This window comes from Gossypium hirsutum, chromosome A13, assembly GCF_007990345.1.
Source record: "Gossypium hirsutum isolate 1008001.06 chromosome A13, Gossypium_hirsutum_v2.1, whole genome shotgun sequence".
NCBI lineage: Eukaryota > Viridiplantae > Streptophyta > Magnoliopsida > Malvales > Malvaceae > Gossypium > Gossypium hirsutum.
The window spans coordinates 5,969,286-5,995,075 of NC_053436.1; the positions used below are offsets into that span (position 1 = coordinate 5,969,286).

The 25,790-nt window shown below is 32.0% G+C and overlaps 1 protein-coding gene across 1 annotated transcript; it reads right to left on the bottom strand.

Annotated features, from left to right (window-relative positions):
- Positions 1-4,821, bottom strand: LOC107920114 (vacuolar-sorting receptor 3). Its single transcript, XM_016849643.2, has 12 exons — positions 4,228-4,821; positions 2,706-3,398; positions 2,501-2,589; positions 2,314-2,383; positions 2,159-2,242; positions 1,819-1,895; positions 1,656-1,737; positions 1,252-1,334; positions 1,090-1,156; positions 837-965; positions 630-739; positions 1-479 (listed from the first exon to the last, which is right to left on the bottom strand). The coding sequence occupies exons 1-12, from the start codon at positions 4,529-4,531 to the stop codon at positions 381-383; spliced, it is 1,887 nt and encodes a 628-aa protein (XP_016705132.2). The 5' UTR covers positions 4,532-4,821; the 3' UTR covers positions 1-380.
- Positions 4,822-25,790: the final 20,969 nt, after the last annotated feature.

A 25,790-nucleotide genomic window follows, 5' to 3' on the forward strand; every position in this document is an offset into this window, starting at 1 on the left:
TAGAAACAGAACAAAAATGGATTCTATCATTAAAACAAAAACAGGGCACATGTTACAGATGCCTTCTCGGGCAAGACACATGTGAAGCATAAGCCACAAGAAGTCAAAAGCACCAAAGATGGAAAGGAAGACAAATAACCTAAACAACTTTCCTTCAAAATAAAAATACAGCAAGAACAAAAAGCTCAGTTCAACCCTAAATGGCACAAAATGCATTACAAAGTTGCCACAAATGCTCTTAAATTACAAGGAACAAAGACCACCTTTCTAATCCCAATTTCTTTATCGTCCCATATATTTTACATATCAATACTGTCGGATGCTTGAAATCCAAATGAATTAAGTGTATAACAAGAACCACATCGATTTGAGTTGTTTGTTCATGCACGATCTTCACTTACGTGGTTTGGAACTTCGGATTGACTATCCAAAGGCATGTATTGTGCCATTATAGCTCGGATTTCGGAATCCATGTACGACTGCAAAAGTAACAAAACATTAGAGGAAAAATAAAATATATGCTAAAGGGGTAGCTCAGGTTTGCCTATCAAAACCCTCTATTCGTGGCCTTGAATCGAAGCCAAGCCTCCCCATGGCTTATTTTATAATATAATAATGGAACAACTTACCCTTAATCTATATTTGTAAACAAGATATGCACCACCACTAGCCATTGCCAAGCCAATTAAAATGACCCAAACAGCAGCCCATGCCGATTTTACTTCAGTACCACTCTTACCTGTGGTAGAGCAAGGAGTCAACGTCAAAACATGAACCAAATATTATATATTTGAAAGAAAATAGGTTTCAAGCAAGTCCTAGGATCATCAACTCACTTATGCAGGTATCGTGGTCCCTGATATACAGAAGATCTCCACTGCAAGTGCACTCATAGCTTCCCCATGTGTCTTTGCAGCTACATTCAGGGCACTGGCAGGCTTTCTTCTCTTTGCATTCATCAATATCTGCAAGATCGAAAAGGCGAAACCATTCATACTCGAAGATCCTAGCTATTTGTTTGCATTCGAATACATTAGTTTGAGTCCCTAATAACATATTGAAACATTTATTAATCGTTCGGGAACTCACCATCACAACTGTTGATACCATCACCTCTAAACCCGGGAGGGCACTGGCATTTAACATCTCCAGTATCCTGTTCAAAGCCTTGTTTAGAACATAAACTTATTTACGGAAGGACAGGAACGAAATAGTACGAGGAGCTTAGAGTAAACAAAGATTGCTACTAACCACGCAAGCAGAGTACGTGTGTCCGTCTTGTGATTTATGCCAACAACCTCCATTGTTAATATTGCACCTTCCAGGGCCACTAGCTGAATGGCAAAATGAAAATAGCATGTGAGATAATGTTACGCAGATATAAGATGATTGAAGATGGAAACAAGTGAGAAGTCACTTTTCAAGGAACAAAGTCTATTGCCTCTAGACCAGTCAATTCTGACCTGAATCCAAAAATCCATTCTGAGTAACCCAAATTCGAGCATGACTCAACTCGATTTGACCATAAAAAGTCAACAACCCAAACCCAAAAAATGATCCAAATAAGACCATAACTTTGTGTTCTAAACATTAACTTAGAAGTAAAAGCTAAATCAGGTAAAATGAAATTATTAACAACGAATCTCAATCCTCACCTTCACAGTGACTATATCCATCTCCTTTGAACTGCAGACCATCAACCAAGGGACATTCACAGACTCTCCCTCGAAATGTATCCTAAGCATATCAATATATTGAGAGAGTTAATGCAGTCATAAGCAAGTATAGCAGGTCTATCAAAAAAGTTTGAATTAATACCTTGCAAGCTGTGAGATTGGCTGCTTTATCTTGCCAACAACCACCATTGTTATCCAAGCATTCATTCGTCTCAACATCTGCAATGGAAGAACTCACCATCACTCTTGTTTCAAATAAAAACAGGACCATAAGTTGAACCACTAGACTTTGTTACATCTGCCAGAGCAGGCTGTGGAACTCTAAGAGCCCAGCAATCAGTAATTTCAGCAGGAGTGAACATCCCACCACACAAATTCACTCGATTTTCTCTTGGAAGCTCAACATAGCACTGTATGATGGCCCTTAGAGGGAACAGACCAAAATATTTCACTTCTAAAGAAATGTAACGGGAAAAACATACCATCGCTCAAACAAACAGCTGGTTCAGTAGTCTCTTCGAAACCAGAACAGATGGCCTTCAGAACAGCACCTTTGGCCACCTTTCCTGTATGCTGATATGTCAGAAGGGAAAGCATTCAAAATGGGATCTTTGGAAATACAGGCATGAATACGAACCTCTGTATTGGCGATTGTTGACAACAAGCGTAGGCAATATAGTAACATCACCTCTAGATCCTTTCCCCACCTATGGACAACTTTCTATTAATTAGCTTCCCACAATTAAGAGCACCGGAAAGACCAAGGATGACAAAAAAATATAAAAGAGTAATAAAATATAAACATCTAAGCACGAGATAATTACTTGGGCATTTTGTTCTTCTTTTAGAACAGGATTATCTGCATCAGCATTAGGGTCTCCCATACACTTTTCAATCTTTTTACTGTCAAGCCCTGAATGGATGGTATAAGAGCATCATGAATCTGTCATAACTAATTGCAAGGAATGTTTTAATTCTTGAGGGTGCTACTATAAGTGAAATATAGGATTCTTTTAATTAACCATTTACCGAGAGATTTGATAACAGCATCGGCGCATTCCTTGTTATATTTTTTCTCCTTCATGGGGCATCTTATTTGAAAATCTGTCACGTAGTCCCACCACAACCAGGACTTATTGCTCTCATTTGCCACTTTGAAAACGCATAGCTGCCTTAAGTTTTCAATCACGACATCTTTCCCCTCATAACCAGAGCTAAAATCTTGTTCGGGATCAGGTGCACAATACCTTCCATGGTTAATGCATTGAGATTTGCACTGTTTGCTTATGGTGAAAGCCTGAGGGCAGTACCAAGTCATATAGTGGGGTGTGAATTGAGTATAGCCACCTTTTTCAAGTATCTGTGCGGCACCCTTGAAATCCTTCACAAATTCCATCAGCATATCACATTTAACTCCACATTCATCGTTGCTGTTGGTCCATAGCTCGTACTCCACGCGATCATCAGGGTGCGGAACAGACTCGCGCCAATCAAGATTAACATTAACCATATCTGCACCACTGATTGCTTTCTTTAGAGCTTCACCAAAAGATTTCTGAATAAGGGCAGATGGAATCGTTATATTTTCAATGTATTTAGAAGATGAACTATCCTCTTCTGGTGTGTCCATGGTTATTAAAGCTTCTTCAATATCATCCGCAACAAGCACCGCAGAAGCACCAGCCTTCTGAACATTCCAAACCTTTAAAGCAAAGAAGCAATCTGGATAGATAATAAGAATACAAAGACATTAAATGCCAACTTGGAATCAACATACTGAGAAATAAAGAAAGATTAAAAGTAAGACCATAACTTAAGTACTAAAGTTTTAGGACAATAAACAAATTTTAAAACCTTAACACAATAGCAGCAACTGAAGAATATAAATAGGCAATTGTAAACTGATACATGTTCTTAAACATACGGAATTATTGCCTAAGATCATGTCGAAGTAACATAATTATCGAATCTGCAGGTAAACTGTAAGCCATTATCACAATGCGCTTATATCATCACCAAGTACTAGCCACTTGAAAGTGAATTTATATTCATACATATATTACAGAATGTGTATTACAAAAGAGCAAATATAACATTTTCATTCCAAATCAAACAAAGGGTAAGTCCAATGGTTAATCAACCAATCAAGCTTGAATTAAACACTCTCAAGCACTGAAGTAGAAACCTTTAAATGAAACTTAGGGGTTAAAAAAAGAGCTAAAAAAAATCAACCCCAAATTTCAGAAAAACAACTAGAATTAAAAAGGAAGAAAAGGACATCCTTAGAAACAACTTCAGCAAGCAAAAAACAAGAAAAATAATTTAAAAAGGGTGAATCCTACGAAACTCAAAGCTTACAGGGACAACAAAATTAAAAGTCACTGCTAAAAGATACTTCCCCAAATGAATGAAAGAGCTAAAACCAATCATATATGTATATATATGTAGGTTAAATAAACTCAATCCCATGCTAAAATTTATAATAATAATAATAATAATAATAATAATAATAATAAAAATAATAATAAAAGCAGATTGATGAAAATGGTACCTCCACGATCCACCAAAACAAAAGTAGGAAGAGAACCAGGCTTGGATTGAAAGGAAATACTGAACTCATCAAAAGCTTTACAAGCCTTTTGGTTATCCTTAGGGTAAACCACAGTACCAGCCATGCTTCCCCCATATTGAGGTATCCCAAAGTTTCCAATTGCACTGTCGTAGGTTCCCTTAATCTTCTCCGGCGAAGTCACCGTCAAGCTGTTCTTTTCGACCACAAACCTCCCATCACTACACCCTATACACAACAGCAACCAAAAACTTAGAACAACATGTAACAATCTTTTCAGCTCCATCTCTTTCTTCCTTGTCTTTGACACTTTGGGGGTTAATGGATTTTTGGGTATATCAGTTTAAGGAAGACTGAGGAAGAATTAGAAGATTGTGCAAGAAAAACATGGGAAAAAAAAAAGAAAAAACTTGGGTCAGCTCTGGTTTTCTTTTTATCTTTTTTCTTGGTCTGAGAAATGGAAAAAAAATATGGAAATTGCTGGGTTGTTTCTTGACGAAAAAAGCTCGGAACTTTCACTATCTTAAAATCTATTACTCTTTGAAATGACTGTGGTACAAATATAATATTGATATTTTAATTCCATCCGATTATTTGTGATGCTGTTCGTTTGATCTTTTTCTACATTAAATTTTCTTATTTTTGCAGTTTACTTACCCCAAATATATATCATATATATTCTAGTAGATTGAGAGACTTTTCAGATTTTTTAATATTTTCTTTTTTAGGTTTTAAAAGTTTGATTGGGTTGGTTGAAAATTTTAAATTAATTTTAAGGTAATTTATATAAATAGTAACATTATTATTATTAGAAAGTTTTTAGTTAAATTACTCGATTTTAAAAAATTATAAAATGATTATTCGAATTATTAGTTTTATTTTTTATTCCATCTTCGTTAAATCACAAATAATATAGTAATGTGATCGTTAAGCAAATACATGAAATTTGAAAATTAAAATTTTTAGACACAATTTTTGGGGTTTTTTATAAAAATAATATTGAAAATTAATTAATACAAAAATAGGGTAGAGAACAAATTGATTACAAAAATGATGTGTTTGCTATAATAACTTTGGGTGTCATTTGACAAATTGTTTGGCATCGATTAACTTTTTAAAAAAATTTAAAAAATGAAAAAAATATTTTTTTAATTGATATCGTCAATATGTTAAAAAGAAGGCATTAAAATCTGATTTGATAAATGAAAAAGCAGGGAAAGACATTAAAACATTAAATGCAAGGAAAATGCTACTGTTTAGTGTTGGAACCACAACCTATTTGTTTATTATTTTTTTCACTTCTTTAATTTTTTTTTATGAAACTTTTTTCTTAAATTTATCAATGTCGCCCATGTGTCAAGTGACACCACAAAAAAAGAAAATTTCACTTTTTCAATTTTTTCTTGTCAGACTATTTTTAAAAAAGTTCATCGTTGTCGCCAATGTGTCAAGCGACACTCAAAATTATTGTAGCAAATACTCTATTTTTATAATTAATTAATTTTTAATATTGTTTTTATAGAAAAAAAACAATTTCTATAATTGAGTGACTTAACTAAAAACGTTCGGTGACTCTTTGTGTAGTTCACCCTTAAATTTATAATATAATACTTAATTAATAATAATAGCTTAATATAGCATTTGGTACTTGAGCTTGATAGTTTTTTCTAATGTGGTCCCCATGGTATATTTGGTCCAGTCTGGTACTTGTATTTAACAAAAATTATATATTATGGTACTCAAAAGTAACAATGTTAACTTTTTGGTATTTAATTCAGATTTTAGAGTTGATTTAATGAAGTTATTTGGTAATATTATAGGTTTGATTTTTTTTTCATGATTTTACTAATAGAATAAATTTAGAGTTAATTATGAATTTGTTCAATTTTGTGTTTAATTTGTCAAATACAGTCTAATGGATCTACTTTAATTCAAATTTTAGGGTTGATTTGATGAAGTTAATTGCTAATATTATTAGCTACATATATATTTTCATCAAATCAACTCGAAAATCCAAATTAAATACTAAAAGGTTAACATTGTAACCTTTGGGTACCCAACTATAACTTTTGTCAAAGACAAATATTAGACTAGACTAAAAAAATAACACAGATACCAAACTAAAAAAATGTTAAACTCGAGTATCAAATTATGTATTAACTGATAATATCATTAAATATTTTTAAAATTAAAAATGCATATTATTTATATCAATAACGAAACTCTTTAATGAGTTTGAATCATGATTTCTAGTAAAATTTTTAGTTTAATTTGGTAAGAGTTTGAATCATGATTTCTAGTAAAATTTTTAGTTTAATTTGGTAAACTAATATAAATTTGTGTCTAAATATTAATTTGGTAAAAAAATAAAGTTTAATAATTGTAATATCTAAGTATGAATGATATTTAAATATTAATTAGGTAAAAAAATAAACTTAAATAATTATAATATCTAATACAAATTGAACATTTAACTTATTTTATTTTTCCTAAATTTTGATATTCAAGATTATACAAATTTAAAATACATTGTTAAAAGTATGAGTCGTACCTGCTTTGAATATGTATATTTTCTAAAAATATCTCCCACCTCTTATCAACAATTTTAACTTTGCCCCTGATGAGAAGGAGGGTGAATTTGGTGTTGGGTGCGAATGATGCACAATCTAAGGATATTGATTATGATGTTGTGTTTTGTCAATAGATTCTTGGGTGAAAGGGTGATTAACTTTGCAGCTATGGATCGTACAGTTTTGTCTTTTTGGAGGCCAATGCATGGGACGTGTTTCAAGCCTATTGGGGAGGGCGGCTTGTATTTCATTCAATCTTTTCATGTTCTTGATTTGAAGAGAACGTTCCCACAGGGCCTTGGTTGTTCAATAACTGTCTTTTACTTATTCATCAGTTGGCTAAAGATATTGATTTTTTATTTGTTGACTTGTGGGTGCAAGGTCACAATCTTCTGCTAGGTTTTGTCTCTGAAAGTTTGGCATATATTTTAGGTAATATAATGGGTAGCTTTTTGGATTATGATACTAGTAGTTAAAAGGAAGTATTTGAATAATTATATGCGTATTAGGGTTCATTTGGATATAAAAGAATCTCTTATAAGGAAGAAGTTACGTAAGTAAGGGTATAAGTTTTTTTGTGTGTCTTTTAGTCATGTATGAATGTCTAAACAAATCTGTAATCTTGTAAAAAAATCAAAATAAACGTTTAATTCAAATACTTAAAAAGATTTTTATGTTGCCTACAATTTTAATTTGGGAGATGACTAATCTTAACTATCGAAGCAGTTAGCTTCACAGGTAGAGATACAGATGTACTTATTAGAAGAATGATACATTGGACTGGAGCCAAGTTGAATTAATTCTAAAGCTGTTTGTGAATTAATTCACTTGTGACGTTTAATGGCGAATTTAAGGGGCTGGCAGGGCCCCTATCCCCCTTAAAATGATTTTTTTTCATTTAGACCCCTTAAAATTTTAAATTAGTAATGGTAAAATTTCAATTTGGCCCTCAAAAATGATAAAAATTTGATTTAATCATTTAAAAATTATAAAGATATAGGCAATTAAAATGTTAAAATTGCATTTTTTTCCTATCGTAAAAATATACAATTTAATTTCGGTCTCTCCAAAAAAAATTTCTAGCTTCGCCCCTGGTGACCTTCATGATGTGGTTTACCTAAATCTTGAGTTAATCACTAACCATGTGTATGTAACTCATGTGCTTTGATATAAGTGGTAGCTTATGCTTTAAAAATGATCAAGCCTATAGCCAGTATGTTGGGTATATGACTTGTGTATGACATAACTTTACTAACAATAATGAAATTCATAGCTCAATTAAAGAGTTAACGATATCCTCTCATTGGCATTATGTGTATTGATAATTATAAAACATGGTCACAGGTTGCTTATTCTTGAACAAGCAATTTATCAATAGTCATTTGTTGACAATGATCACATTAATCATTAAGAAGATATAATGGTGACAGTGAGATAAAAGAGGATTATATTGAGTGAACAAATTTAATTCAATGGAATCAAGAATATCATATGAGGGTAACACACATGACGATGTCATTGGACAAAACAATTGGATGAATTATTTTCGTAAAATGTATACCATAAGAAGTTTCCAATCATGGTATTTCTTGTGGACTGACTCAATGGTTAAGTAAATTACGAATTATTGGAACAATATTTTTGGACATAATTGCAATTATTAGAGCCTAATTTTATATGTCCAGTTGGTCCCTCCGCTAAGTTAACAAAAACTCGATTAGACTGTATTTGAATCAAAAGAAAATTCTACGACTTAGAAAATAATTTAATTTAGTCGATTTATTCGATGTAGAATTAAATTAGGTGGTTGTGAAAATTATTCAACTAAAAAATTTGATTTTATCGACCAAAGTGCATAAATAAGCTTATTCACAATCACCTCGATTTCTTGATTTATTCTTTTTCTCTTGAATTTGGAAAAAATATATATTTATAAATATGAAAATAATACAATAAAGTTGAGCTATTTATCTGATAGGTTGTCTTTCATGCAATGGAGGAAAGGGGAACAGAGTGGGAGAAAGGGATGGTGGGAGAGTTTTGGGGGAGGATTTATTTTATTTTACTTTATATTAATATAAATTTTATTTAATTAGATTTTAATTATATGTGTTTGAGAATTAAATTAAAAGAATTTATAAATTTGGAGGTTAAATTTATTAAATTATTTAGAATTAGGATCAAATTGATAGAATATATAAGTATTGATGATTAAATGTATTATTATACCAATTAAAAAAAATCTTATCATCACTTTCGTTTACCATTTACCTTAGACTAACCCAAAAAAGTAAACTATATAAAACATAAGTGATTAAATTAAAAATTTTCATAATTGAATGACCAAAATATAAACACGAAAATAATTTCATAGTTTACCCTATTTTTTGATTTCCCCACCATCCTCATGTGTGGGATGTTTAATTTATAACCAAACCATTTAAAGCAAAGCTTAGTCTTATCTTCCACTAAAAAAAAAAAACCAATCTAATCAAATTAAAATTTGAACTAGTGTGATGGCTGCTAATTGGAATTTTCCCTTTGTTTTGAATTTTTCTGGCTTTGTTTTTTCCTTCGAAAATCTTCTCAATTAAAGCCATGGAAATTTAAATTCAGATTAGTTATTAAATGCAATAAATTTTTTTTACATACTATCTAGAACTATTTATAATTCTTCCTCAATCGATAAATAAGAGGATAACGTATTTCAGCATATTCAAATTCACTTCTTACTACATTGATAACAATACTTATGTCAGTCGAATTATTATATAAATCTTATTATGAATTAGGTTAGCCGCCTCTATTTTAAAAATTAAAATAATTAAGTAATATATTTTTTAAATCTCAGTTTATTATATATTTTGGAGACATAAGAACATGTGATTAGATTCTTTTTTTAATCATACAAAACCTGTGGATTTGGTTACCCTTATTTTTTTAATTATGAGATTTTATTTTTCACACTTTTTATTTTTATTAAATATATATCCGAAGGCAATTAAAATTGGTGTTAAATTTTTTTATTAGTATGTTAAATAGGGTAAAATTTAATAAAAACATACAAAAATAAATCTTTAACTTTAAATATTATTATCTAATCAAAATAATACATTATATTTTGAATATTATACCTATCCAAGGACTGGACTAATATTTAAGAATATTTAAACAAAAATATCAACCCATAATCATTCTCTTAATTCTTAAATAGGAAGATAATGTGTTTCAACGTACTCGAACTTATATCTTCTTGTATTAATAATAATATCGATGTGAATTAAACTAGTACTCAATCAACTAATCTTAGAATTTTTAAGTAAGATGTATTCATTTAAAGTCAACTGTGAAGAGATTAAATACCCGTTTTGGTAATTAGTTTATAAATAAATCTGGTTTTAATATTTTATTTGGAATGTAAGATAACGTTTTATATTTATATAATATCTATTTAACCCAATAGAGATAATTTTTTAAGAAGAAGTACAGACTACCAGCCCGTCTTGATCCGTACGAATTAAATTTTAAACAATATTTTTAATTTCAACTTGTTGAATTTTATTTAGTAATGTTCCCTTTTAAGTTTTAACCAACAAAAATTTCCCTGCCTCGTGTTTCATGTTTGTGCTTTTTATTGTATCTCACCTTTTCTGTATAATTATATATTAACGATAAATTATTTTATAAATCTTTTTTATCATATTATTTATAATTTTTTTAATTATTTAATAATATTTTAGTAATTTTTTCATATTATTGACATGTAATTCTGATAATTTTTTTTATCTCAAATCCTGAATCTAAAATCTAAAACATTGACCCTGAACTCGAATCCAAACTTCGAACATTAAACTCTGAATCTCGAATCCTGAACTTGGGTTTCAAAATTCAAGGTTTATGGTTCGAGGTTCAAGATTCCTGATTCAGTGTTGGGTAGGGGTGAATCGAGAAAAAAAATTAGGGCGACCGAAATTAAATTGCCTATGTCTTTATAATTTTTAAATGATTAAATCAATTTATTATTATTTTTAGGGGGCAAAGTGTAATTTTACCTTTACTAATTTAAACTTTTTTTAAATTTAAAGAGCCAAAATGCCAAAATTTTCTAACTCCCCCTAAATTTGTCTGTGTTTGAGGTTTAAGATTCTGAATTTAAGGTTTAGGGTTCAAAGTTTATAATTTATTAGTGTATAATTATGTATTCACATGTCAATATATTGGAGGGGCACAATAAGAGGCACAAACATGAGGCAGGGGAATTTTGTTCCCCTCTAACATGCCAATATTATGAAAGAAATCCCCCTACCTCGATAAATTGATATACTAGTCCCTTTAATTTGTTAGAATTTGATTATCGTATTTTATAAATACTAAAAAGTTAGTCCAATTTGATAACACTGTTAAACATTGTTGCTAAATCGCTAACTTGAAAATCAACAGTTACGTAATTTATATGTAAGGAATTAGCAAAATTCAATGTTCAACTATTTATGTGCTGCAAACTAGCAAAAATCAATAGTTGGTGTTCATTTATTTACCAACAGCTGGACTAGGTTTTTAATTTTTGTAAACTAAAAGGACTAAATTATAATAAATTAAAGTAAAAGATCTAATCTATCAAATTCCATAAAGTAGAGGGGTGATGTTCAAAATTTGACTGCCAGTAGTGTTTATTTTATGTTTGCTTTGGATTCCGCTTTTAGTAAAAAGTCATTTTTTTATTAGAAAAGAAAGAAAAAAAAATGAAGTGTGATTTTATCATAATTTAATTTAAAAATAGTGTTGCTCCAAATAGAGTGGGTGAAAGTAGTTAAGGAACTATTTTAAAGGGAGAAAAGTATAGGTGAATAATTTTTGTTTTGGCTTAATTCACTAATTAGTATGGAATATAATATATATATTTTCTTTTTTAAGAATTGAACTGATAGTCAAATTCATCAATCTCCAGCTTTTAATTTTATTTGTTTGTTCGGTTCGATCAAATAAATTATTAAAAAGTTTATAAATGAAAATTTTAAAATTTGAGAAAATTAGTTCAACAGTTTGTATCAGTCTGTAGATTAAACGATTCAACCCCTATCTCCGGACTAGTATCTCAATTAGTTTTCGATCCAATCAGTTCAATCAAGTTTTGAAAACACTAGTTTTGATCGATGGATTAACTTTTCCTATCCCAACAAGTTGAGCAAACATGTGGTGAAGTTTCAAAAAACAAAATGAATTGCTAGCGTCTCCACCTTGAGAGGGCAAATTTTGAGTATTACAGGCATTGTTACATAATATAAAAGAAGAAAGAAGGAAAAAATAGAAAAAAAATAAATAAAGGGAGAAAAAAAAGAATTTTTAAAATTTATTCTTTTAAGTTTATATGACATGGCAACTTATTATTTAGTTGATATTTTTTTAACAGATATAACATTTTGGTGCAAAATGAATAACAAAAAAAATAGATTAATTGTTTGACTAACGAAGGTACCAACTCGAAAAAAAAAGAATAGTTTAAGTCCCATTCGTGACCAGAAAAAGTTTAGTTAATAAGATAGGAAAAAAAAGATGTGGTTTAGATATTTGTGGATTAAATCTAATTTTTAATATATTTAATATATAATGTAATAAATCCAATAATGGTTTTGATTTTTTATGTTAAGATTTAAAATTAAAATTTATTTTAAAAAAATTTATATAAATTATTAAAAAACAAAAATACATTTATAATAATATTTTTATTTATTAAAAATAATATTTTAAATTTTAAATTAAATTAATATTTAATTCACTCGTAATATTTATATACAAATATAAATAAAATTATAGATAGATGGCAAAAGATGGATACTTAAATAGTCAACCTTTGTGAATTAAAAAAAATAAATTTATTTGGTTAGAATTATTTAGAGATGCGGATTTTGGATTCTGATTTATCTAATTATTTTTAAAGATTTTGATTACATATTTAAATATTGTAATTTTAATTTAAGAGCTCATACAAGTGGGACACTATGGATGGTCAGTCAATAACTTTAGTCCATACACATGGGACAGTTATGGAGATGGGAGTAACTAAATGTGACGTTGACTCTATTTACACCTACCATTATAAACAAAAATCATTGCTCGGGATTAAATTTGTTCCATGTGCATTAAGTTTGAAGGTTTGCCAATGTATAGAATTTAGATAAAAAATACAAGATTCAAAAATAGAGTTGTTTAAAATTTAAAGTTCAGAGACAAGCTTTTATCAAGATTTGTTATCCAAGTCTAGCTCGGTTATATATATATATATATAAAGAAAATATTTGGTAAATTTTTAACTCTATAAATGAAGTTAAAATTTTATTATGTGTCCTTAAGTTATATTTAAAAAATAAAAAAAAAAGGTATGTGTCAAAATCTTAACCTCGCTTGTGGAATAAAAACTTTCCACCACTTGTATACCAAATTATGACCCTTAAAATTTTTAAGACTACTCATAGAATAAAAAAGACATATTGTGTACATGTAAAATGATAGGTGAGTATTTGGTACACTTATACTGACATGTACTTTTTATATTCCAGGAGCAATTTTAAAAAATTGACGCATATTTTTTTATTTTTTATTTAAATATTTAACTATATCCAGTAAAATAAACTATTAACAAAAATAAATTTTAGTTTATGTAAGTTTTGTAATACATATTTGTGCCTTGAATTTGATTTGGAAAACTTGCTTCAGATAATTACTTCGATAATCTCGGTAGGGATGATAATAAATATTCGATTTTGATTTTGTGAGTTGGGAGATTATGTATTTTGAATATTTTAATTATTATTCATCATATATGCTAATATTAACTCTTGAATAACTATTATTCATAGGGTTATTAATTGATATATTAACGATGAAGTTTTTTAACTTTATAAGTGGGCTTGGGAAATCATTATGTGTCTTATTTATTTAGTTTTTATTTTTTAAATATCAATTAAGGACACTTGCAATTTCTTTAAGTCCGCTTGTAAAGTTAAAAAACTTCATCACCCATTTCAAATAATAATCCTTATTCATATTTGTTTTATTTTTATTGATAAGAGATTTATATTCCAATATCTACATCCATTATTTACTTTATTAAATATAAAATATGTATCGTTTGTTATAAAGATCAACTCTATATGACCTAGTCGAGATACCTATTCGATGGCTGACAAACTTTGTCATTTGGAAAGTTTCCAATTGTCAAGAATATAGTTGCACTAAATCGAGTTCGCCTTTCGTGTGTTGGCCGCTAGTGCTTTCCTCATATCCTCGCAGTAGACATGTTCCGCTACTATATGAGTTGGTTGTTTTGCCCCTATTTTAGCATTAAGGTTGTTAGCTTGTAGAACATAGTTGAGAAATGACTGAAATGGGCAGATGTCATGTACGTTGTAAGACGACATTAATAGACTCTGCTAGATTCATGATCATATGTCTATAGTGAGACTCGTCATTAAAACATTAAGCCTATTAAAACAGCTCCATGCTATTAAACTAATCCATTACATCTCCATCTTTTGTTTGAAATGATGTTGTTGTAACTTGTAAATTGCATACATATTTTCACAAGTTGTGTTATCATTTCTTTGCTTTTCTAAATGTATACAAAAGATAAAAAAATAGGATTGTGGAAGGACTCATGTTCACGACTTGTTTATGCCAATCTGAATTCTTAAAATCCCTGTGAAAGTTAACCGCAATGTGGTGCATGTAGTACACGGATTTCCACATAACTCCAGAAGGCCTAATTGTTGCAATGAGCCCCTTTAATCTATCAAAAATCAAGTAAATTTTGTTTTGTCTAACAATATGCCTCTGCAAGTTTGTTAAGAAAAATTGTCATGATTCCATGCTCTCTTTCTCCACAATGGCAAAGGCTATTAGCAGTACGTTTCGGTCACTATCTTGTGCAACTGCAATAGGGAGGATTTGTGTATATTTCTCATACAGTCAGGTTCCATCAACATGTACAATCGACTTACAGTAAGGAAAGGCCCTAACACATCACGCATGGATTGAATGTCCAAAACAAGTAGTGGAATTTTTTTCCCTGGCTCTAGTTGGCTATCTGGGTTATAAGTAGATACTTTCTGCAAGTCAACCACAGTCTTTGATACATACTCTTGTATCGTGACTAACCACCCCTAAAGCTTATTGTACAATGCACTCTAATCACCATACAAATGTTCCATTGCCATATATTTAGCCTACCATGTTTTCCTGTAAGACACTTTATTGAAACTAGGATTGCATCAGTAATCAACATCGATATAGAAATGATGGGCATGTCTTTCACCATTTGCATGATACAGCTTCAAATTAATTTCGCATCAAGTTTCCCATGATCTTGTGTCATTCTTGTAGTAGTGATTGTATGAGACCCTACATATTTTCGAATCTCCCATAGTTGTGACCTCTGCATTAATGTAGCACGTACTTGCCAGTTACACCTTTCTGTGGACCTCCACACTCTCCTATATACAATGTTAGTTTAGATACAATGACTTTGTAATCCACAAACAATTTCATGCTATACTTCTTGACGATAGCTATACATGTCTCCTTATTTGGAAATTGCTGACCTATAGCCAACTCTTCTGATTCAAAATATGGTGCCAAACTATGATAGTGTTATATCTAGGTAGTTTGGGAACTCAGATGCATGCACAACATAGAGATTTACGCTAAGCATGTGGCTAAAGGTTCACTCTGTATAACAATGCCACGAGTCGAAGTGGCAAGTAGAAGGGCGCCTACATTATCATTATCACATTTGCGTTTGTCATTGATATCATTTGGAACTTTATTAAGATCTAGGTCACTAAATTCCTCCCCTAGTGATCAGGACCATCATCATTACCTGATTTTTCTTCACTATCTGCATGGGTACCGATCATTGACTGATGTATCAGTAAATGAGAACCTAAATTAGGATTATTATACTGAATAAGAGCACTATGTGGATTCTCGCTCGATGTCAATGTCGTTCTATAATTATATGGTGCTACCCACCCAACATTCAAATCAAAGTCAAACTCGTGTACAAAAGATTGTCTATCCATAGACACTCTTAAAACCTTTATATACTGGTCATGAACTCCGCACTGTTGATTTAATGGAGTGATATTTTATATCGATTCAACATCTGTCAACTCAACTTGTTCAACATTACTAGTCGAATAATATAGTGCAATCATAGTCTCCACGTCATCATCCTTTACAAGTTGTGTAACAACCCGTTTTCAGTGAAATCAGAACAGTGGTTTTGAGACCATAAATATGAGTCTGAATAAATTATTTTAATATTATTTTATGGTCTACAGTATGATAGGAATACTGTATAAAAATTTCGTTAAGAAATTTTAATAATTTCATGTTTAATCTAATAAAAATGACCAAGTTGCATAAAATGCAAAAGTTGAGTTCTAGTAGCTATAAATATCAAATAGCTATAGAATTTAAAATTTGAGGTCCTTATATGAAAATTAAACCATTAAGAGGAGTTAGTAGATAAGTATGATGATTCATCCATGGAAATTTAATTAAAGAAAAGGATGAAATTGTAAAGTTGAAAAATTAAAGATGATAAATTAATAAAATAAAAAAATATCATCATTTATATCATCCTTCCCAAAATCAAAACATGGAAACCCTAGCTAATAGAAAAGAGTTCAAGCAAGCTTATTTGCCTTAATTGGGTAAGTATTCTTGTCCCGTTTTTAGTAATTTTCATATTTCTGAGATCGTAATAGCTTAATCTAGCTATCTCGGGATTAATTTGTAAAGTTATCAAAGTATTAGGGTTTTTCCATGGATGAATATAGTTGAACTATGAAGTTTTATGGTAGAAAATGAAAGGTTGTTGATAGATAGACAACTTTTGTAAAGGAAATTTTGATGAAATTATGATTTAGGGACTAAATTGTAAAAATGTAAAATTCATGAAAAAATTCTAAATTTTATGAAACATATGGTTTGTAAATGTTATATGTAAAAATCCACTAGGCTTAGAATAAGGATTAAATTACATGAATTTCATTTTCTGAGCTTAGAGACGAAATTAAAATTAATTAAAAGTATAGGGGTAAAATGGTAATTTTCCTAAGATGTAAATTGGGTTGAATTGAGTATGAATTATATTAAATTGAGTTAAATTTAATTGTATAGATCCTGAAAGAAAAAATACGGAATTAGATCGAGGAAAAGAGAAAGTGTCAGATTAGTAGACAACAAATTAACGAACACTTGTCAATGTAAGTTCGTGTAACTAAATTGAGAATTTATATATGTTAATTGAATTGTATGTATGTGTTTGTATTATTATCATGTATATGAAAGTGTTCACATATCCGACAATGATCGATAGGTATAAAGTCCCGTTGAATATATGAAATTCGATTGATATAGGATTCCCGAATTGGTTGTGGTCTTGCATATGTTGCGGACACACATAGCTCGAAAGAGTGTATCATTATAAGCTCTCATGAGCATCCTAAAGTATAGCCCTCTCGAGCTTCCCGTTATATAGTTCTTGCGAGCTTCCTATTAATAGCTCTTCGGAGCATCTCGATCGATCGTGATCCTGCATGTGTTGTGGGCACATCACAGCTCTTATGAGGGTTCCATTATATGGCTCTTAGTGAGCTTCCCAATTAAAGGCTCTATTATGAGCTTCACGATATGATTTGCTTGAACTTCCCGATTTATGGCTATTCGAAACTTCCTGTTAATGGTTCTTCGGAGCTACCCGTTATTGGCTCGCATGAGCTTCCTGATTATGGCTCTTATGAGCTTCTCATTATACAGCCTAGATATGCTTCCCGTTATATGACTCACATGAGCTTCCTGTTATATAGATCAAGAGAGAGCTTTCCGTTTATGTGCTCGTATGAGCATTCTCGAATATGAATTAACGGATTATAGTTTTATACATTTCGAGTGTACTACTTATGTATCCATCATTATTTTAAATAAATTTAACGGGCAAAGTTTTGACATGGGATAATTAGAACTTGAGATGAACTATTATGGAAATGTACATGTTATATGAAAATATGATGTGGAAAGCATATATATATATGGAAATAGTTACATGATAAGCTCATCCTTATTTCTTGATATTTACATGAAGTATATGACTAACATGTTTCTTGAGATTATATATGTTTAGGCAAATTGCCAAATTTCTTTGGATAAATATTTGTATGCTTATTATATGTGTGAAATAATGGTAAGTTAAATTCCATGTTATACGAACTTACTAAGCATTAAATGCTTACTCTATTTCATTTCCTCTGTTTTATAATAATTCGGAAGCTCGTTGGATTAGAAGCTTGGGGGAGATATCTCACACTATCTATCGACTCGTTTCGGTTTATATAGTAAAATACATTTTGGTTATAATGGCATGTATATGTTAAATTTGGCCAATGATGGCATGTAAATATTGAGTTGAATCCAGCCATTGGCATGACTTGTGGTTGATATAGTTTGATATATATATATAAGGCGCTAATATGTTTGACAGGGATTGAAGTGGATGAATGATAGAAATTCACATAGGCATATTAATGAGTGATTTGAGATAACATGATAGATGAAATATGCATATATGTTTATATGAACAATTAGGTAAGATTGAGTACTTGGACATATGGGGTGTTATGACATGTATTAAACTTGAGTTTGGCTTGATTTGAGTGTTTGGAATTGGTTTGTAAATGTGTTAAAGTGTTATGTAGGTGGAAAACAAATTTGGGTGAGAAATATGGCTTGGAAATAGCCCTATTTCATCCACACGCACGAGCAGAGACACGGGCGTGTGTCTCAGCCGTGTGTGACACATGGCCTAGCAAATAGACGTGTGACTTGGCCATGTGACCCCTGCACCTATACATGACCTAGCATACAGGCATGTGACTTGGCCGTGTGACCCAAGTCAGAGAGTTACATAGGTACAGACACGGGCTGGGAGATGACAGTGTTCCCCATTTCAAATGTCCACACAGCCTAACCACACGGGTGTACGTACCCTGCACCTTGGAAAAATTTTGAGATTTCGTGAAAAATTCTCTAAGTACCCGGTTTAGTCCCGACTTATTTCTAATGTATGTTTTGGGCATCGAGGGCTCATATAAGGGACTTTATGAATAATATCTGACATGAATGTTAAATAATTTGAAATGACTGTATTTAATCTGTTTATTTCAGTAATGTTTCGTAACCTTGTTCTGGCAATAAATACAGGTTAAGGGTGTTACAAGTTGCATTTTTCTATATTTGCACGAATTTGACGAAACTGAAAATTTGAAGAATAGTCTGGACAACCTCCTTCCACAATGTTGAGCAATTTTCACACCAATCTTTTTTTTTGATTTCGTCAAGTTTTACTCCCTTATTAAACCTCATTCCTATTTGATGGCACAATTAAAATATACAACCAACATCTGTATTGCAAATTACCTATCGAAATAGATGAATACAAATAATTGATTATTCATCTTCTATATCGAACATGTAAAAAACAAAATTAGTTGCTATTAAAACAATTTATACCATATTAAAATAATAAAAAAAATTGTACATCAAGCAAAATAAATTACATGTCATAGTAGAAATTATCATCACCATATAGTAAAATAAAATGAAACAACATCAACAATAATTAGAAACTAACATTATCAACTTAAACTTGATTTCTGAAATGAAAACAATTATTATTGTTATTTAATATTGATTTCTAATAGTTGTAGGGACCCATATTTAAGACTTTTGTAACTATTTAGAATCTACGATTTCTCTAAATTAGTTTTAACAACTCAATTTTTTCTCTCTTAATTTGTTTTAAAAATCCCAAACAACCATAAAAAAAGAAAAAAATTGGAAAAAAAAAACAATAAACATTTCTAGAAGGGCTGTTAAGAAAAGTAGGCGGAGGGAGGAGGAGCCATCCGATACTGGAGGAGATGTAGAAACGGTGAGCACTGAGGAAGGTAAATAAGGCTCATTTTGGGATGCTGTTTTGAAGTCAGACTCCATGAATTCCTTATCAGACGTTGACTAGAGAGTTGATGATCTTACGTTAAGTGAAAAGGATATGAGGGACGAAGTAGTTGATGGAATGCCTTCAATAGACTTCTCGGATAGGGTATATGCACTTATTGAAGAAAGTATATCTACGACCTTAGTTGTGAAACTATTGGGGAGAAGAATTGGCTATAATGCTCTGTGGAACAGGGTGTGTTCTTTGTGGAAACCTATGATGAGATTTCATTTGATGGATATTGATAATGATTAGTATCTGGCGAAGTTTGAATCTGCGTTGGATTAAAATAATGTTATCTCTAACGGCCCTTGGGTTGTCTTCGGTCATTATCTTACTGTTCAGCCTTGGTTGACTCAATTTTCCACCATGGAAGATTTTCCTAAGAACTTGGTGATTTGGGTTTGCATTTTTGGGTTGTCTAGGTGTTTTTATAAAAGGAGTATTCTTCATGAGATTGGAACATGATTGGAAAGGTTATTAAGATTGACCTTTAGACTAATAAAGGATCAAGAGGTCAATTCGCTAGTTTTGCGGTTCAGATGAATCTCTCACTACCCCTGGTTTCAAATATTAGAATTGCAAACCGAATCCATCAGATAGAGTATGAATCTCTTCCCTCAATATGTTTCCAATGTGGAAGGTTTGGACATATGAAGGATAATTGTCCCCATGCTCCTACAGAGAACGTGATGGATGGTGAGGAAATGAAGAATCATGGAAAATCGAATCTGATCAGGGAATGAACAACATGGAAGTCCAGGAGAAAGTTGAGAAGGAAAACTATGGTGAATGGATGGTGATTGATCACCGCCAGCAACGTCAGCCACGGCGCGATTTGTCAAGTTTGGGAATAGTCAAAGAAAATATTCAGAGTGGATCTCGGTTTAATGTTCTTTTCATGTCTAGTGAGAATAAGAAAGAATCTCAGGCAACAAATTTGGAATCCTCTCGATTTGGGAAGCAGAATATTGTTAGAGAAATGGAGGCTGATTTGTTGGAGGTTGATAAAAGAGAAAAATGTGTCTAGAACTAAAAATAATAAGGGGAAGAGACTGAGAGTTTCGAATAAGTCCAGGAAATGAAAAAAGAATGATGTTTATGGGTTGGTGAGCCCGAGAAAGGATGAAATAAGGAATGATTCAGGGATACTAAAGGAGGCTACTATGGATGGGCCAGGTAAGAGTAATGGTGGAAGGTTAAGTGGGCAGAGGCTACTTGACCAAATGCATTATATAGTGGTGAACTTGAAAGAAAATAGGAGCCCAATTCTTGAGACTGGTAGGACTGTTAATCAAACAAAAAATTTGGGGCTTTTCAACCTAATTACACCAAGCTCTCTACAAACAATGTTGAAAAACTTTTTGACAAAAGACTTGTTAAAAGTTGGCGAATCGAGCAAAGATTTCAGTTAAGGAAATATGGGTGAGTTGATACCTGTTAACCAATCAGTGGAAGGATTAGTGGAAAGTTTGGATATGGCTGAATGGAGAGTTGGGATTCAACCGGAACAAAATCGGGGGAATTCTAATAAAGCTGTTCGGGTTGTGGATATTAATACAGATGGAATGGACGACTCTTAAGAATGAGTTCTTGGCTCAAGTATGTTGGTATTCCATCTTTATGAAGTAAGATATTATTGTATGGAATTGTCAGGGTGCAGGGCATCCAAATTTTCGTAGGTTTCTCAAAGAATATCTAAGAGAGTTTGATCCTGGAGTTGTTGTTCTGGTTGAAACCAGAGTTAATGGGGGTAAGGCTGATAAAGTGATAAAGAGCATTGGTATGGCGAATTCTCATAGAGTGGAATCTTGTGGGTTTTCTGGGGGAATTTGGATACTATAGAAGGATACAATTACTGTTTTGGTAGAGGTGAACCATTTTCAATTTATTTATTTGAAGTTGAAATTACCAGAATTGAATGGGTGGATTTATTTTACTAGTGTTTGTGGTAGTCCTCGATGGTCAATTAGGAAAGAGTTATGGAAGGAACTTGACTTGATTGCTAAGAATATTAAGTTACCTTGGCTGGTTGCAGGTGACTTTAATGTTATGTTTAGTGAGGATGATAAACAAGGGGGTTGAAGAAAACTAAAAGTAGTTGCCTGTTGTTCTAATAGTTTTGTGATATATCTGGGCTAAAAGATCTTGGATTTAAAGGTTCGAAATATACTTGAAATAGAGGGCAAGTGTTTGAACGTATTGACCGATCATTGGGTAATTCTCAATGGGAAAGGTTGATGCCGGATACAACAGTCTATCATCTCCAAAGAGTTAAATCTGATCACTGTCCTTTGGCTATCTGGTGTGGCAAAGATAAAGATAGTAAACCTTGCCGTCCTTTTCGGTTCTTGAGCAGTTGGTTGTCGCATTATGGATTTAGGCAGTTTGTTAATGACAATTGGAGGAATTATGCAATGGTAGAAGAGTCTGTTAAAAAATTTATAGAAACATCGAATAAGTGGAATAGAGAAGTTTTTGGTAATATTTTGAAGAAGAAACAAACAATTTTAGCTCGGCTCAGTGGAATCCAAAAGAGTATGGAGAACTATCGATTAAAGAAGCTTGTTTATCTAGAAAAAAAAACTTTAGGTTAAAATGGAAAGGGTTCTTGATAATGAAGAAATGCTGTGGAAGCAGAAATCTCATAGTAATTGGTTAATGCTTGGTGACCGTAACACTAAGTACTTTCATTCTCAAGCTAATAATAGGCGGCGTGTTAATCAGATTAATGCTCTGAAGTTAGAAGATGGGATGTGGTGCTATGAAGAGGAGAGGTTAAAGTATGAAGCTATATCCTTCTATCAGAGATTGTACACTGAAGAGAAGGGTAACATGGGCAACTTTCCAGTAAGGCGAATGGTCCCTACAGTGGAAGCTGAAATTATTGAAGCACTTGATCGAAAAGTGACTATACAAGAAGTTCATGACACTTTATTTGGAGGACGAAATATTATGGACAATGTGGTTCTTGTTTAAGAGGTGATACACTCTATGAAGATTCGTAAAGGGTAGAAGGGATGGATGGTGGTTAAAATAGATATGGAGAAAGCTTACGATCGATTATGGTGGGATTTTCTCAAAGACACTCTCGAAGATGCTTAGTTGCCTGAGAAGTTTGTCCATATTATTATAAAGTGTTTTCAACATCATCTATGCAGATTTTGTGGAATGGAGGGCTAACTGATGAATTCTATCCTTCAAGGGGTGTACGACAATGAGACCCAATCTCGTCTTATTTATTTTTTTTGGAAATGGAGAAGCCTGGTCATGCGATTAATTTGGCTATCTCAGTAGGAAAGTGGAAGCCTATTAAGTTGGAAAGGATTAGGCCGAGTCTCTCTCATTTATTTTTCACTAACGACTTAGTATTATTTGGAGAAGTAAATGTAGATAATGTTTGATGTTTTAAGATGATTCTTGAGCAATTTTGTTTATATTCTGGTTATAAATTCAATCCTAGTATGTCGAAAGTTTGTTTTTCGGCTAATACGGAGGAAACAGTTCGTAATATGCTTGCGGCTGTTTTAGGATTTCAGGTGGAAGTTAACCTGGGCACATACGTAGGGGTACCACTATTCTATACAAGAACTACTAAGAGAACTTTTCAATTTGTCGTTGATAATGTTCAGAAAAGATTGAATGGTTTCGATGGTAAAATGTTGTCATTTGCAGGAAGAGTAACGTTGGTAAATTATTATTGCTAGCTATTCCAGGGTATTTTATGCAGTCTGCTATAATTCCAATAGGGGTGTGCGAGAAGATTGAACAGATAGTCTGACAATTTGTTTGGGGATTGACGAGTAGTGGAAAGAAAGTGTCCTTGATTAAATGGGACTATTGTTGTAAAGATCCAATGAAATGAGGTATTAGTTTAAGGAAATTAGTGCCTAATAATATCTTCTATTTGATGAAGCTTGCGTATTAGATTCTGACAAAGCCGAACGAATTGTGGGTACGTGTGTTGCGTAGCAAGTATAAAAATGATGGAAACTTGTCCTCAATCGATTAGTGGAAACGTATGTTCTTACGTTTGGTGCTGGTTGGCAAAAGTATGGGAAAAAATTCGCCAGAAACTATACTGGAGTCTAAGAAATAGCAAATCTATTAGCTTTATAAAGGATATTTGGATTCCTAGGTTGGGGCCATTGTTTGATCATTTGCTTCCTAATATAGAAGTCTCAGTACATATGAAGGTAGCTGACTTTGTTGATGTTAATGGTTGTTGGAAGTGGTCAGAATTAAATAAAATGTTCTGTGCAGAGGTTAAGGAATGCATAGCTGCTTGCCACCAACCTAATGATGCCTTTGGGGAAGATGTATGTCTATGGCAGGCCATTGACAACTGTAAGTTTACTGTTAAGTCCACATATAATAGTATTGTTATGAATGATTCTCTGCATGAACTCAATGGGTGGAAGGAAATATAGGGAAATTTCTTGCCTCCTAGAATTAAGCATTTTCTTTGGCTTGTTAAGCATAGGAAAATTCTCACAAACTGTGAGAGGGTACGGAGACGGATGACTGATGACTGATGATGCAAGTTGTTTAGTATGTGGAGATGTGCAAGATACTGGTTTACATGTTTTAAGAGATTGCCGATCTGCTGCTGAAGTGTGGAAGAGGATACTTTGGATGATGTTCCTAGCTTCTTTGGGAAAGAGATGAGCAAGTGGTTGTCTGCTAACCTTAGAGGTGAGTTTAAAATGGGAGTTGGAAGGGTTGAGACAACAACTATGTTTGGGGTAATGTGTTGGATGTTGTGGAAAAATAGGAACAATTTTATTTTTCAACATGTGAGAAGCAGAGCTAAGGAGATACTATTGGCTGCTGAATGCTTCACTATTAATCTATGTGATACAACTAAAAACAATAATGCTGCTGGAAACTTTAGAAGTAGCTTGACTAAATGGCGTCCGGCCAGTAGTGGATGGATCAAGATTAATATGGATGGAACGGCAAACTTAAATGGGAGTTGGTCAGCTGTTGGGGGTGTTTTGAGAGACTCTGTTAGGAATTGGATTGAAGGATTTCAAAGGTTCATTGGAAGGGGGTCATCGATGAATGCAGAGTTGTGGGCAATCTTTTATGGTCTTGAAATGGCACAGAGCAGAAGATACGATAAGGTTATTCTAGAAACAGATTGTATGACGGCAGTGGAGATGATTAAGGAAGGTTTAAGGAGTACGACTACAACGAACGATGATTAAGGAAAATAAATATGATGCAACGACAGTTTGCTGATGTTAAATTCGAATTTGTGAGTGGGGAAGGGAACATGGTTACAAACTGGTTAGCAAGGTATTGCTCCTCTAATGCAGAAAGTTTAGTCAAGATAGAATTTCCTCCATTTTATGTTAAGAAATTACTTCTAGAAGATAAGCTAGGAGATGATATTGTAAGAACAAATTGAAATAAGGTATTATGACGTTTTCTTTTCTTCTATAAAAAAAAATCCCGAACAACCAAACTTATGTTTTTTTTTGGGGAAGAGGGTTATAATGATAATTCGGGTGTTGTCAACAACCAATGTGACACCATTCAAATTTTATTTACTATTTTTCCAGGTAAGCATGCATGCGTGTAAGGCTCAAAAAAGTTGTGTTGCCACCTGAAACAACTACACCAACATTTTTATACCATAATATACAATAAGTAAAATAGAAAATAAATGAGGAAATTAATTTTTTTGACATCGCCAATTAGAATAGTGACACTAGTTAATTTTTTTTCTCATTATTATCATTTAATAATGATAGGTGTACTTTTTTAAGGGGGTGTCACTTGACAACAGAACGGCATCATATTTTACTATATAAAATAATCTATTCTTGTAAAAATCTGTATTACACTTCATTTTCATAATTTGTTTTTCGTATTATTGGTGTAAAAATCCTGAATTAATGCGAATATAAAAT

Excerpts from the sequence above, each read along its gene's own strand:
- LOC107920114 (XM_016849643.2), bottom strand. The coding sequence starts at position 4,531 with ATGGAGCTGAAAAGATTGTTACATGTTGTTCTAAGTTTTTGGTTGCTG. Across the intron at positions 1,335-1,655 it reads TGGATATAGTCACTGTGAAG|CTAGTGGCCCTGGAAGGTGC; the intron begins GTGAGGATTGAG and ends TTTGCCATTCAG. Across the intron at positions 966-1,089 it reads TGGTATCAACAGTTGTGATG|ATATTGATGAATGCAAAGAG; the intron begins GTGAGTTCCCGA and ends TCGATCTTGCAG.